This window comes from Lissotriton vulgaris, chromosome 11 (genome assembly GCF_964263255.1).
Source record: "Lissotriton vulgaris chromosome 11, aLisVul1.2, whole genome shotgun sequence".
NCBI lineage: Eukaryota > Metazoa > Chordata > Amphibia > Caudata > Salamandridae > Lissotriton > Lissotriton vulgaris.
The window spans coordinates 1,070,674,094-1,070,688,542 of record NC_141699.1 but is presented as its reverse complement, the minus strand read 5'-3'; the positions used below and the strand labels follow the sequence as shown (position 1 = coordinate 1,070,688,542).

Sequence of the window (14,449 nt, the reverse complement as noted above, 5' to 3'; positions counted from 1 at the left end):
ACTTGTCAGCATTCTTTTTTTAATGAAGATAGACCATCAAAGCCTTTGTGTATCTTTGGAGGAACTGAAACAATTTCCATGATGGACTGGGGGACCAGCTGTGCATGTTTTTTATTGAGAACTGCCAGGCTTTACCTTGTGAACTCAAACACAAACAAAACATGGTAGAAATAGACTATGCCTCTGACATCATTCTCGTGTGCATTATGTTTGTCCAATGGTCATCCTGAAGGTGTTGGGGTCAGCTTCTTTGTCTGCAAAACTACAACCCTCCGCTCTCTCAATGAGGCTGAAATGTGAGACCTGGGTGGAAGGGAAAACAGCCAAGTGTTGGCAGCTTTCTTGTTAAAGGAGTGGTGGGAAATTCACTCCTTTCACGAGTCTGATGCATCAGGAGAGTGTCATTCTTCTCCACTGCATTAACCATTTAGACTCGAGAAGTCTTGCTTGCCCCCATGTAGCTGACCAAAGCCAAGGGGATCTCAGTCATAACTTCACTAATTTCAATGCATCCCAGTAGAGTATCACTCCTTATATCAGTGATCTTAGTCACCACAGTGAAGTCCAACTCATTCCTTGCATCACTGGGGTATATACTTCCCTGGAGCATCCTTCATTACACCAACCACTAGTCTCACGCCTAGGCTTTTTTACAAGTCACAGAACTCCTGTGAGTGCTCTAGTTTGCAAGTATCCAAATTACGCACTATTTACCAAAAAGATTCTTTCGAGGTTGTACCTTCCAAATAGCTCAAGCTAGGCATTGTGCGCAAGAGAAAATAGCTCAAGTGCAATTAACCTCTTCACCGCGGCGGACATTCCGCGGTGGTGCTGAAAAAAATGACGCGTGCGGGGTTCGGACAGCCCCCGGCCGTCCTCCGCACATGCCCACTGTGACATCGGACGGGCGGGGGCCGTCCGACGCATCGAAGAGGTTAGTGCCTGGGCAAATGCCGCCTGAATTGAGCGCATGCTCCTAAAATTGAATTAGCACCAAGGTCCCAATAATGGCATCGGAATCTCATGCATTCTCCCATCGCTGGTGACATACAAGCAAGTCATTTGTTCTCTCTAGTTTAGCTTCAGTCATTCCATACCCTTTCCTTATGCCCATTGCTGGAGTCCAATTTCTTCCTTATGTGTTTCCCCCCACGTTTTTCCTTATACACCTCCATGCAGTGGCCCTCACTCCCACAGCACATTTTAGATGTCATTTACCATAAAAGCTACCAATGCATCTTAGAGCAATTGCCATATTAGTGATGAATGTTCTTCTGTGAGTGGATTTGATTTCGTCTTTCGCTACAGAGGGGCATTACGACCCAATCCAGATGCTGATTGGAGGTTCTTGGATGAGATTTGTAGGCTTTGGGTCAACCCAAGCTGATTCTCTGTGGTCATTGTAAAGTATCTCTACTCAATGTAATCAGGTAGTTGTTTTTTTCCTCACCTTTTGTCTCTTAGGGATATATTTCTCCCTGTGCCTCACGCTGCTGGTCATCGGGCTCCTGGAGACGGTCTTCGTCATGAACATTCTTCATCAAGGCTCATCGAAGTGTCCAGTCGTCCCCCAGTGGGCCAGAATCATGGTCCTGCACTACTTGGCCAGGCTGGTGTGCTACAAGAAAGTGGATCATTGTGACAGATGGACACTGAACAACTCACTCACCTTCGAAAGTGTGATACAAGGTACTGGAAGCTCACACACTGCGAATGCAGCTGCAGAGAGAGAGAGATTGCAATTCCAGGAAGATCACAAACCATGCCGCAAGGCACTGTTGTATGTGACGATGACCTAGGTGCTGATATTACCAGACGAAGAGAGAGTAGAGGTCACAGGACATTTGAGTACGTGGACTTTGACTTTAGCTACTGTCCGAGATGGACCTGGAGGATCTTGGGAGCCACTGAGTCAAAGGCAGCAAAGAGGTCTAATGATGTGAGCAAGCAAATGGTGCCAAGTTCAGCTAGATTAAGCAGGTCACCTCTCACTGAGATTAGTGTTGTTTCCTTGCTGTGGCATCGGTGGATTACACATTTTTGGGGTCAGGTTTGACGTGTGCCTTGATATATGTATTCCACCTCCTTTTCAAGATTTCTTTAGCTCCACATGAGTTATTCTGTTTAACTGAGTTTGGTGAACAGTAGTAGATAATGTTTAGGATCAGAAGGCTGCTTTTTTCTGGATGTCCACTTCCAAGATAACTCTTTGATCAGTTAAATATGAGATTTGTGGGTTGTTGGGTGGTGATTTGTATCAATAGGGAGACTGCAGCCTGCCAGTATTTTACAAACCTTTCCTTTTAAGAGTTTGATCAGAATTCCTGTATTCTTGGTATCACTTTGAACAGATCACTAGGGCTACTAAAAGCTTGAAGCACCTTATCGGAGAACCTTCATTGCTTCGCTGAGTAAATCGTATTAATGTGTGCGGTATGAATGTTCATGAGCTAACTTAACCTGCCAGAGTTCTTGAGTTTCTTCACTTGTCTGATGTGCAATCAACTTGTTTGAGCTGATTGAGAAGGCGCTGATACCACTGTTGTTTTAAAGTCTGTTTTTGTCCTTGTTGGATTGGGCGCAGGATTCTAATACCTGGGTGATATAGTCATCTAGGATGCTGATAGAGGATGATTCAGGGTGACTGGCGACTGCGTTGGCTGCGGTTGTCTATCATCAAAGTCTTGAAGGTGTTTGAGAAAATCCGTGCTTCAAGTGGAAGAAGGTCCTTTTGGTTTTCCAGGGCATGAAGCGGTAGGTAATTGTTTGGTGGTGAGACCAATTGTCGGCGATTAAGGTTATGTTGCTCATTTCCAGGCTATGATGTACGACAATGTCTTGAAGGTTACTTTGAACAGGTTTTCTGGACAGAACATTTGGAGATGTCCATTAGACCTTAAGAGGAAGGCCTGAATCATCCTCTAGCATCTCTATAGATGTTGAAATTTCTGCCAACTAAGATATGTTTGAAAGGGAGAAAAGCTGCATGAGTACTGTAAAGAAATGTTCCAAGAAGGATTTGGTCACATTGGTTGGGTTGTAGCATGCAATGGCATCATGTATAAGTACCTCACGCTAACAGATTGCACCACTTGAGCACACCCATGCTATGACTTCATGTTGTGTGTTGTGTGTTGATGCTTGTAAGTGGAATCCAATGTCTTTACAGGTGTTGTAGAGTGGCTGAAAGTTGTAGATCAGAGATGGTTAGAGTATTTTTGTGTATCATGGATACTCTCACCCCCACCCCATTTGGGGGATTGATTGGTCATGAGGTGAAATATGTTTAATTGCAGGGGAGATTGTTCTGACCCTGTGAAATATATTGCAGTGAAAAGTATGTTTCAGGGTAAGTGTTTCTTTGATAGGATAGGATGATGTACCTCATTGGCACTTTGGATGGCTGGCCTGGTGTTGATAGAATGGTCCATGCAGCATCATGTCACTAGGGCACTTTGTTCCCAGTCCTGGGCTGAGGAAGGGAATACGATAGATGGAAAGGGGGATTAAACAAAGCAAACAGGCACAGGGATAGAGAAAAGGTATTAAGATAAACAACCACAGGCAAAGCAAATAGACCTGACATTGATCACCAGCGTTTTGGTAATTCTTGTTTTGTTTTTGTCATGGTTTTTACAAACCTTTATTGTTCAGGAAGCTCCCAGGCCTTCATCAATCTAAAAATAAATCATTGGCAAAGGGCAAAAATAAAACAATGTCTCTTAAAAACGCACATATTGCCATAGTGCTTCCTGGCACTAAATGGAGCTCCTTTGTGTGCGGATGTGCTCCTTGTGAAATGGCGATACCAAAGGGGGTGATGGACGTAGCCTTTGAGCAAATCCAACACTCACCCCCAGTCAACTGATCTGGGTTTAATCCATCACCATTCTTTAGCTCACTCCACCACCCCACTTCAGGCATGGCCATATGCAAATCAGTCTGACCCTGTGCCTCATGGGAACATCCAGCCCGAACTGCCAAGCCATGCCTTTCCTGGACCGGGAACAAGCATCCTGGGACTGGTTTCGGATTCATAATCCTCATCAGCCAGGCTATCTTGAATCCAGTGGTAGAGTGAGCAAGGGACCCATGTCTGGGCATACCCTGCCAATTTAGGGCGAACAAAGCGATACCAAAGGGGATGATAGACGGAGCGTTTGAGCAATTGTGCAACATTCCGTCCATCATCTTTTGTGTGTTTTCCTTGTGAAATGGCAACATGACGTAACTCATAGTAAAGTCAGCCAATGTCTGAAGTAGGCTGACTCATTGTTTGTTGATGCATGCTGGCGTGGGTGAAAGAAAAATGGGAACGACACAACCACAGACTATTGGACGAAGTCTGACAGAAACCCCCCATCTGTATCTAAGTTACACACATAATTGTAGTAAGATCAAAAGATCTTGGCTAATGCACACCCACAAAAGCCAATTGAAATAGCATTGGCTGCCAGCCTCTTGCTTTTAGGAAAGAAAGAAAGAAAGAAAGAAAGAAAGAAAGAAAGAAAGAAAGAAAGAAAGAAAGAAGGAAAGAAAGAAAGAAAAGAAAGAAAAAAATGGAAGACCAAAGGAAGACAAGAAAGAAACAAGAAAAAGGCAAGAAAGAAGTAAGGAAAGAAAACAAGAAAGAAAGAAAGAAACAAGAAAGAAGGCAGGAAAAACGGAAGAAAAATGTAAGGAAAACAAGAAAGAAGAGAGAAAAATGAAAGAAGGAAGGAACACAAGAAAAAGCGAAAGAAAGAAAGAGAAAGAAAGAAACATAGAAGGAAAGTGAAAAAAGGAAGGAGAGAAAGAAAGCAAGGAAAATGGAAATAAAGAAGGCAATAAATAAAGAGCGAAGCAAGAAAGGAAGAAGGAAGGCAAAACAGGAAGACAAGAAAGAAGGAAGTAAAAAAGAAAGAAGGTAAGAAAGCAGGAGGGAAGCAAGAAATGGAGAAGGAAGGCAAAACAGGAAGATAATTAAAAAGGAAGGAAAAGCAAAGAAGGAAGGAAAAAAGAAAGAAAAAGAGAGTAAGCATGAAAAAAGGCAAGAACAAGGCAAAAAAGTAAGAACCAATGTAAGGAAGGAAAGAAAGAAGGAACAACATGAGGAGAGGAAGAAGGAAGGAAAGAGCAAGAAAGAAAGAAGGAAAAAGAAAGAGACATGGTTGCAAAGATAAGAGCACACTCTTGAGCTTATATTCAGAGTTTGTGTGAGCTGCTGTTTGTATTACTGTTTTACTGGTCTTTCAAAAAGCTCTGTCCTTCACAACTTTTTCAGATTAGTGAAGTAGCAAAATCCCAACAGTAAGATAAGCAAAGGTCACTACAAAAGAAATTTCCCTCAGCGCTGGCAGGAACTGATAAAGCTGAAATGCGCACTGTACATCAAAAGCATCCTGCTATTACACGAGGCTCTAAGCACAAAGGTAACATTAAAGTAATTATACAGTAAAAACAATAGCACTTCTGTGCAGATGTGCTCATTGTGAAAGAGCAAAGTCAGTCACTCAAAGTGAAGCTAACTGGTGGCTTGAGTAGGCTGACCACTGCCCCACGCTGCATGCTCTAGTGGGTAGAAGCAACATGTGATTGACACAGCAACAGACCAATGGATGAAGAGAAGGGGCTGAAAGCCCCTCTTACTATATGATACATATAATTTTAGCAAAATCAAAAGGTTTTGGCAACGCCAGATCTAAAAAGAAGTTAAGAGCTGGATAGACCCGGGTCAGATATATTTTTAATTAGAATTAGTATTAAAGTATTAGAAGGAGTAAGTGATGGTGTCATAAGAAAGGGCAGGAGACGCATGACACATGCTGTGGTGTGTTGTGTGCCTCTATAAAAAGGTATAGAAAACATGGAGGAGTTTTTACATACAATCCAGAAAACGATGAATTTGTGGCTAGATGAAATTTTGAAGGAGGATGGGTTATACTGCGGTTGCTAAGGTGGAGAGCTTAAAATTATTTACATCTAATTTTAATGTGATTCTGTGTTCTTGAAGCAACTCATGATGTTCTCTTGTTTACAGTAGTGTGTGTTTTTTCACTGTTGAATGAGTCTGGTGGCTGAATGCAGCAAAGCTGTCAGAGGTGCTAGGATAGATTTTGAAATTATCTTTCCTATTATTAATGCACAAGATGATAAGTGCTTGACCCCCCTGGGAAAAATCTGTGGGAAGTTGAAATGGTTTTAATTTTTGAGGAACAAAGAAAGGATATTTACAATGATAATACAGGCTCAACATGTGGGTTCATGGAATTGGGGGTGGGGGTGTTCTATACAGAAGCTAAGAGTTTTAATTTCAGAGGCAGATGTTGGGTTGAAGATGTCAATGTGGAGATCACATGGCCAGGCTTGGTTGAATCTAAATGCTTGTTGTCAACATAGAACAACACATCCCATCCTGTCATAGTTTTGTCTAAGAAAAGTGACTGATATCCAATTATGAGTTTCATCAGACAGTTTTTTTCTTGGTACTTATGTCATGGAAGGAAGAGATTTTTAGATAAATGTGTACATTATCCACATATTGATGAATCAAAGCACAAGGATCACCACTCAAGAGCCAATGACAAATCGAACTCTATGGATGCTTTACATACCTCTGAGGGACTTTGCAGGTTGTTAGGTCAAGGTGAGAGGTCGGCCGCATAATTGTTCATGTACCAAGGGTTATAAAGGAAGTGAATCAACAAAGGGGTTTGATTTTGAAGGCCTTGACTGTTCCACACATTTAGAAAAGTCTCTGATAGTTCACAGTATGGAAAACAGTAGAGAGAAGGTTTTGCTTTTTTTTTTACTTTATCCTACCAAATCCTCTTACACAATGTCTGTAGTGAAGCATACACAAACTGGCAACCCTGGAGTCAATTTAGCTTGTATTGTGACATGGTACCTTGAGACATTCTCCCAGAAAGGTTATTGCTCAATTATTTTCTCTATCTGCAAAATACAAGGTTTATTTTTCAATTCTGCAAAATCTTATAAGGTCCCTTTAATTGACCACTAATGAGATGACTGATTTACTTGAAAGACATTCACAGACATATCTTAGCAATCTTTGGATCTAAATTACTGCCACTACTGACCTCTTCCTTGTATGATGCTTAACAACAAATTGTTTTCTTTCATCATGTTTGATTCTTAGAAAAGTCAATAGGCCTGCATAGTGGCGACTACAACCACCTTGGGCCGCACATGACGAGTCTACTGAGGAGCATTTCCAGCGACCTGCACGCCATGCGGAAGCTGGTGGAGAACTACTTCGAGCAGCAGGAGACTGCTGAGGAATGGCTGCGCATGGGCCTTATTTTGGACACCCTCATCTACCGCGTGTACCTGCTCTTCATGCTGGTCTATGCAGTGATACTTGGATCTACTTGGGGCTCTTGGTACCACATCTAATGTTCTGGCCATGACCACTAAGAATCATTCACCTGGTGACCTTGGAAGTGACATTGTTCAGCCACTGAGACACTTAGATACTGAAGGGAGGGAACTTGGCATGTTCATACAGTGCCAACAGGTGGGTAGATTTCCTTCTAACCCCATTGCGTGAGTGGCCCTCACCTTGGATCCTGGAGGGCCACACACGACTTGACAAAATACATAGTACTAAAAACCCTCACCGGAGAACTCTGTCTCCTTGTTTCTGAATTATAATTAATCCATGTGATGGGAGAGTGAGGCAAAGGATGTACCTTTAAGAATAATACTAGAAACCTTAAGACATGCAGACATGAGACAGAAAGATTCTCCCTCAAACCACAAGGATTTGGATAATGGTTCTTTGAGATAATTGGATAGGATGAATGTAATTGTAGTACATGTTCTGCACATTAAACAGTTACCTATTGGAACCTTGGCTCATGTTCAGTTTAAGGGGATGGGTGGTCAGGGCCAGTTCTGAATTCACCAGGGAGTGTTGCTAAAGTACTTTTTATTTTAGTAAATTAGGTTGCCACAAACATTTCTCAGATCACAGGATCCTGAATTTCAGTGGCACTTTAGTTCAAAGAGAACACAGAATTAGGGTCAGAGGCAGTCACTAGGGTGAAAAGAATAATAAGACTGCAAAGACAGCAAGTCTAAGGAGCCTCCTTCTAGCACACTCAATGGTACAATTCTTTAATACTGACGCAGCTGGGAAAAGTTGGTCCAACCCTGAGACTAACCAATCAATCAAAGCTTTATTTCGATATGCAGAATATCATAAAAGCACATAAAAGTATAAAACCACAATTCATTAACATTACATTTTTTAAAATGGATTACGATATAAAACCATTCGTACTTCAATAAATATTGTTTAAAAAACATATTAAACATTAGCAGCTTTGTGAATATTTTAAAAGAATTAAGCTAAAAATATAGTCATCTAGTAGCCTTCAGTCTAATCAGCCAGGCCCAGTTAAGAAATTTGGCCACCCCACACACTAAGGTTGTACTAGTGTCAGCCTTGAGGATTCTGAGTGCAGCGGAGTGGTCCCTGGTTCCTAACAGCAGACACACAGGTTTGAGCCATTTCTGTCTGGGTTTTCCATAGGCTGGGCATGCAAAGAAGACATGAGGGATGTTTTCAGTGACTCCTTCACAGAATGGGCAGTCAGAAGGGGTTTGGTGCGGGGGCTTCCACTTACAGGTGTAATCGCGGAGAGGCCGTGTGCCCAGCCTAAACTGTATAAAGAGGGATCTGTCTCTTGGTTTCGTAATAAAATCCAAATAAGGCTCCAAGCGAGGCTTTGATTTGTGCTGTCTGAATTCCTCAGTCAGCCTACCTTGGTTTGGGTCCCTTTGTTCTTGATCATCAACCCATGTCCAGTAGGCTCGCTTAGTTTCAACCTTGGATAAAGAGACCCCAGGCTCCCAATCAGTTGGCAAGCCAGATTCGAGCAGGAGCCTCTTTATATTACGGATCCAGCTAATTTTGTGGGCACCAAGAAGATTCATAACTTCTATCAGACCATCCAAATACCTTGAAATCTCCGGGGTCCGCCATAGCCGAGCCCAATACAAAAGAGGACGTAACCTGGCTAGGTCCTTAATAGAGCAGCGACCCAGATCGCTCAATAATGGTTTGATAGGAGTGCCCCTCGGAAGTGATACCATCTCCCTGAAAAACGTATTCTCAGATGTGACCAGGGCATCAACACACTCAAAGCCCCACAACTCTGCGCCATAAAGGGCGCAGCCTACAGCTTTTGCAGCATAAATATCCAGAGCAGGGGCTATTGGCTTAGATATAGATTTATGATGCTCACGCCCTAGTGCTCCGGCTACCCTTTTGTGATTTAATGTCATTTTGTCAATGTGAGGCTGCCACTTTAATTTATCCGAGATTCTGATTCCTAGATAATCGAATTCTTTTACACGTTCCAGTGGCACTCCATCCAGGGAAAGGGTGGATCTCGATGACTTGCTTGGGTTAAGATAAAGGAGCTTAGTTTTCGAGGTGTTTATGACGAGGCCCCTAAGCTTACAAAACAGACAAAAGCGATCCAGCAATTTCTGCAGTCCTGCAGGTGTTTTTGATACCAATAATGTATCATCCGCAAAAAGAAGAGCGGGGACTTTGTCACCCGCCAGGGTCGGGGCATCAGCGTTTATTTCGAGCAAAAAAGAGACTACACCATTGACAAATAACGAGAAGAGTGTCGGGGCTAACACGCAACCCTGGCGTACCCCTCGATTCACAGGGATTCTATCAGTTTTTTGCTCTTGTGATCCCCATCTGATGCGGGCATAGGTACCATCGTGCATGCGTGCCAGGAGGTTCAAGATCTGTGGAGTAAACCCCATCTCCTCCAAGATCAGTCAGAGGCGGTCTCGAGGGACCAGGCCAAAGGCGGTCTTTAAGTCAATGAATGTCAAATAAAGACCGCCTTTGCCAATAGTAACCACCTTCCAGTATAGGAGTGCAAGCCTAAAAGCTTGGTCTACCGTGCCTGTGCAAGCCCTAAAGCCTGCCTGGAAGGGTGAGATGATACTATTCTCCTCAGCCCAAGAAGGAATCCTCTCCAGAAGTACCCTGCCAACCAATTTCTGTCCCCCGTCTATAAGACTAATTGGGCGATAGTTGGCAGGGTCCTCCCTGGGGCCCTTCTTGTAAATAGGAATCACCTCAGCCGCCTTCCATGAATGAGACTAACCAATCAGAGATCAGTGTTCGAACAGCGAGTTAAGACCTACACTGAGAAAGGAGTCGGTTAGTTCACACACTCAAAAGAAATGGGGCAAGCACAAGGTTTACACTGGATAAGCCTCTTCTGGCTGAGTCAGTGTAAACTGCTGACCTAGCAGTCCATCTGGGCCTTCAGGTTCATGTGATGGTTGCCCCATTCTGTTATGGTGGGTGGTGGTTGGTGTTTTAGTGGTGTAATACAGTGGTTCCTAACCTTCTGACATCTGTGGGCCCCCACTTAATCATTACTAGAACCTGGGGACTCCAATAAATCATTTTTGCAATGCAGCAGCACTCTTTGAGTAAATACTGGAAGTCGGGGACACCGCTCTAATCATTTTCGATGATTTAAACCACAAAAAAGTATAAAAAGAAGCATTCATCAAACAAATACACAAATTGTGAAATATTTTATTCAATTCACAAACAGATCCCAAAAAATGTTTTTTAAATTTTAATGGGAAGTTTGGACCTTTTCTAAATTCAATGGAGGCCACTCATTGTCCACACTATATCCCGTTTGATGCACTTGGACTGCTTCCACTAAGCAATCTGAGAATACTAACTCAATTTCTCCCCCCCCCCCCCCATTTCAAATTCCTTCACATTTGTAGAACATTTAAAACATTTAAATTTTACAATTTGATTATTTATATACACTTTAATAATCTGTTAATATTCTTCAATTTTCTGTGCAGTCGCAGACCCCCTGAGTAGGCTTTGTGGACCCCCAGGTGTCCCCGGACCACAGGTTAACACTGGTCTAATATATTCACTCCTGCAATCAGAGATTGCTCTAGTGATCACCAGTTCAAATCCCAGCAAGTCCAGTCAACCTTTTATTCTTCTAATGTTGACAAATGAGTAGTATTCAGTTAGGTAACAAGAGACGTCTGTTTTCCAGCATCAGGATGCTGAAAATTGGGAAAATGTGCTTTAAGAATACATTGTGTTATGTTGACAAGATGATGGTCATTCGTTTTCCCAGCTTGTGCCGTCACAGGCTGGAAAATGCAGAATGGGCCCTGTAAGAAAGTGGATTATTATTTGGGGTAGGCATTTGCCCCCACCTCAAGGAATAATGATACTAACTTGTCAAGGTGAACACAAAAATCACTAAATTACCGTGGGCTCAACCATCTGGTAAGGATGGCACAGATCAGACAGGCTTAACTGTGTGCAATGTGAAAAGTGTATATGCAGTGCACAAACTGTAATAAAGTGAAAGCACCAAAAAACATAAATGACCAACCAATTTTGGAAAATAGAGTAAAATGTAATAAACAAATTACACCAAAATGGCAAAAATCCCATAAGGGGGACCAGAGGTATGAATTTTTAAAGATTTGAGTAAAAATAGTGTGAAAAAGCACTAAGTGCAAATTATAGTCGATGGAAGTAGTAGACCAGGACCTAGGCACAATGTCAGGCTGACTGCATCGAAGTGCGGGTTGGATACATCAACCGGGTTCATCCTGCTCAAAGATTTTACCTTCTTTTTATGGAATCCAAAACACTTCATCCGAGCAAGGCTAAAGCTGTGTCCAAGGAAGATGCTTCAAACTCAGACACCTTTCCCGTGCTTTCCCCCTGATGGCTCAAGATGTCTCGGAAGTCCAAAGGTTTTCTAAGTTTCAACTTTTCAGGGTTTCTGGAGGAGCTCCTCTGGGTCTGACTCATGTCTAGGAATCCCAGGAACTCAAGGACAGCACTGAGGGGTCAAGCCTCATTGCAGCAGAAACCACCGGCTAGGCCAGTTGATACTGGTAAACTGGTCACCCTTAAGGAAAAGGCTTCTTGAAGCTTGTAGTGTCCTTGTAGCCACGTAGGAGATCAGTTAACTGATCCTTGGAGTCACTTCTCTGCCCTTGGTATAAGAGGGAACAGGATCAGTCCTCCATGGTTCCTCTCGGTCAAAAACAGCAGGTCCAGTCCACTTCGGATTTTCTTCAGGTCAAGAAAGTGTTCTAAGGATGGTTCCTTGAGCTGCCACATTTATGGTGTCACTATCTAATTGGTAGAGGTGACTCCTGGACACTTCCTAACCAATGGAGACGAGGCTTCCAAGGCCAACCCAACCCACTTTTTCAGCTGTTTCGGTTTGCCCTACTACAAACAATCCCACAATGCCCCTCACTCCTAAAATGCAAGATGGGGGAACACTTCCTTTCTTGAGCAGAGGTCTTGTGTCCACCCAGGGGTGTAGCCAGGAAAATTTGCAGTTTCCTCCCCAATGTCCACGTCAAACCAGTTCCAGGGGTAGCTTCCCACCCACACACTGGGTTGAGTGCTAGCCTGGCTAGAATGTGCCTTTGAGACAAAGTTTTCGCTTCTTCAGGTCTCTCTTTACACTAAACTATGAATAGACAATCTCATCTCTGTCCTTTTCAGGTTAATGTTTAAGCTACTGGGCCCACCCCAAAGTTCCTTTATTGCTGATAGAGATCGAATATACCACACCTATTCCATCTTGTCACCAGGCTTCTCCTAACAGTTTTCACACCTCAATAAAGTCAAGCACTTTCTGGACATCTGCTGCAGAGGTGATGTAAATCAGTCTCCAGGAGCTTTAGCCTGGGTAAAGATATATTTCTGAAAGTTACTTTTCTTAAATGCTTATTAAAAATCTGACTTCACGATTGAATTTGGCTTTTACATTTTTTTAAATAGGCGTTGAATGGCTTTTGTAGACGGTTCCAATCAAAAGGTACAGATTAATGGTTATAAGCAGCATTTTGACACTTTCTAGGATTCAGCAACCACCCTGCCAGTAAAAATAGCTTTAGGGTCTAGTCAGTGGAGGAACATGCCAGTTTCACACATATTCTACTTGTAAATATCAGGCACCCGACCTTGAGGGCAACAAGGTAGACTTAGGGGTGACTTATTAATGTGTAAAGCAGCATTTCTAGCCTGTGAAAAAGGGTTCGTATGACAGCCAGTTTTTCGGCTGCTGCAGTCGGATTACACATGGTAGGTCAGAAGCCATGCTTCCCACACCCGTTCAGTGGTTGGCACAGTAGGTGCCGCAGTCCACAGGTGGCACTCATAGGCAAGCTAAATAAGACAATTAGGAGTAAGACATAGCCATGCCTACAGGGGGAGCACAGTTAGTCTACTCCTGTTTAGCAGGGGGGAAGTGCACAGAGTTTAAAAAAAACAAGAAAAAATAGGGTCCAGAAAAAGACAAAAAATCTGGAGTGACAATGCAGAAAACTCCCTGCACACCAGGGTCATTTATTTTTCATCAGACTAAATAAACTCCTGCTGGACTGGATGACCACATGGCACCTGCCTGCTCTTGGTGGCTGGAGTATGGGCTATGAATTTGTTATAATATGTAAAGTGTGTTTTCTCCTTTCACCTGTTGCATTCTTCTGGGACAAACACTCCTGAGATCATCAATGTTATGTTACTCCTAAAGTAAAAATTACTCCATTACGATGTACACTGTCATACACAAATGCGTGGTAACGGTGTCGTTATTCTGGTTCCTTCTATGATTATAAAGGGAAAACAATAAACATTACTTTATAAAACAATGGTTAACTCATCTGAGTCTGTAATGTTGCATTTTTTCTCACATTCCAATGACCCTAGCATGGTCACCTTTCATGGACAGCTTCCAAGTCAAGAACATGAGGGAAATAAGTCTTTGCTTGGCAGCTACAACAGTGAGTACTAACCATGTGAAGAGCTCAGTATGTGTAGTTGGCTGCACCTTTTTTCTCATTGGCCGGTACATGATGTGCAGCTGCGGAGAACTGTGGGGCATATTACCAACAACTAGCGATAATTTTTGTCTCTAACTTGTTTAGAGACAAAAATTATCGCCGCACATCGGCGATTTTTATCGCAGATAAACCTTGCTATTAGCAAGGTTTATCGCAAATGCGATAAAAATCGCCGCAATGCATGAATATCGCTGAAAAGTCAGCGATATTCATGCATTATCGAGCAAATGCTCTTAGCCATGTTATCCACCTCCCATTGGATAACATGGCTAAGAACTGCTCAGGGCAGGTGTTAGCTTTTGGAGATATTCGCGCTTAGCGCGAATATCTCCAAAAGTTGGTAATAGGAGATAGCGATGTTAGTGACTGTTTCCAGTCGCTAACATCTTGGCACCGCCACTTTGCATGTCATTAGTGATAAATATCACTGACATGCAAAGCGGGGCCCAAGTTGGTCGCTATCTCCTATTAGCTGTCACTAACTGGTGTTAGCGACAGCTTGGTAATAGGGAGATAATTTTATCTCTGCTTTCTTGGCTTTTAA

The 14,449-nt window shown here is 42.8% G+C and overlaps 1 protein-coding gene across 1 annotated transcript in view; it reads left to right on the top strand.

Moving 5' to 3' along the window:
- LOC147684109 (5-hydroxytryptamine receptor 3A-like) overlaps positions 1 to 7,395 on the top strand; it is a 57,883-nt gene extending 50,488 nt beyond the window's left edge. Inside the window, exons 8-9 of the mRNA XM_086942601.1 lie at positions 1,465 to 1,689; positions 7,139 to 7,395. Of these exons, the coding sequence (XP_086798727.1) occupies positions 1,465 to 1,689; positions 7,139 to 7,395 (482 nt within the window). The remainder of the gene's footprint in view (positions 1 to 1,464; positions 1,690 to 7,138) is intronic.
- Positions 7,396 to 14,449: the final 7,054 nt, after the last annotated feature.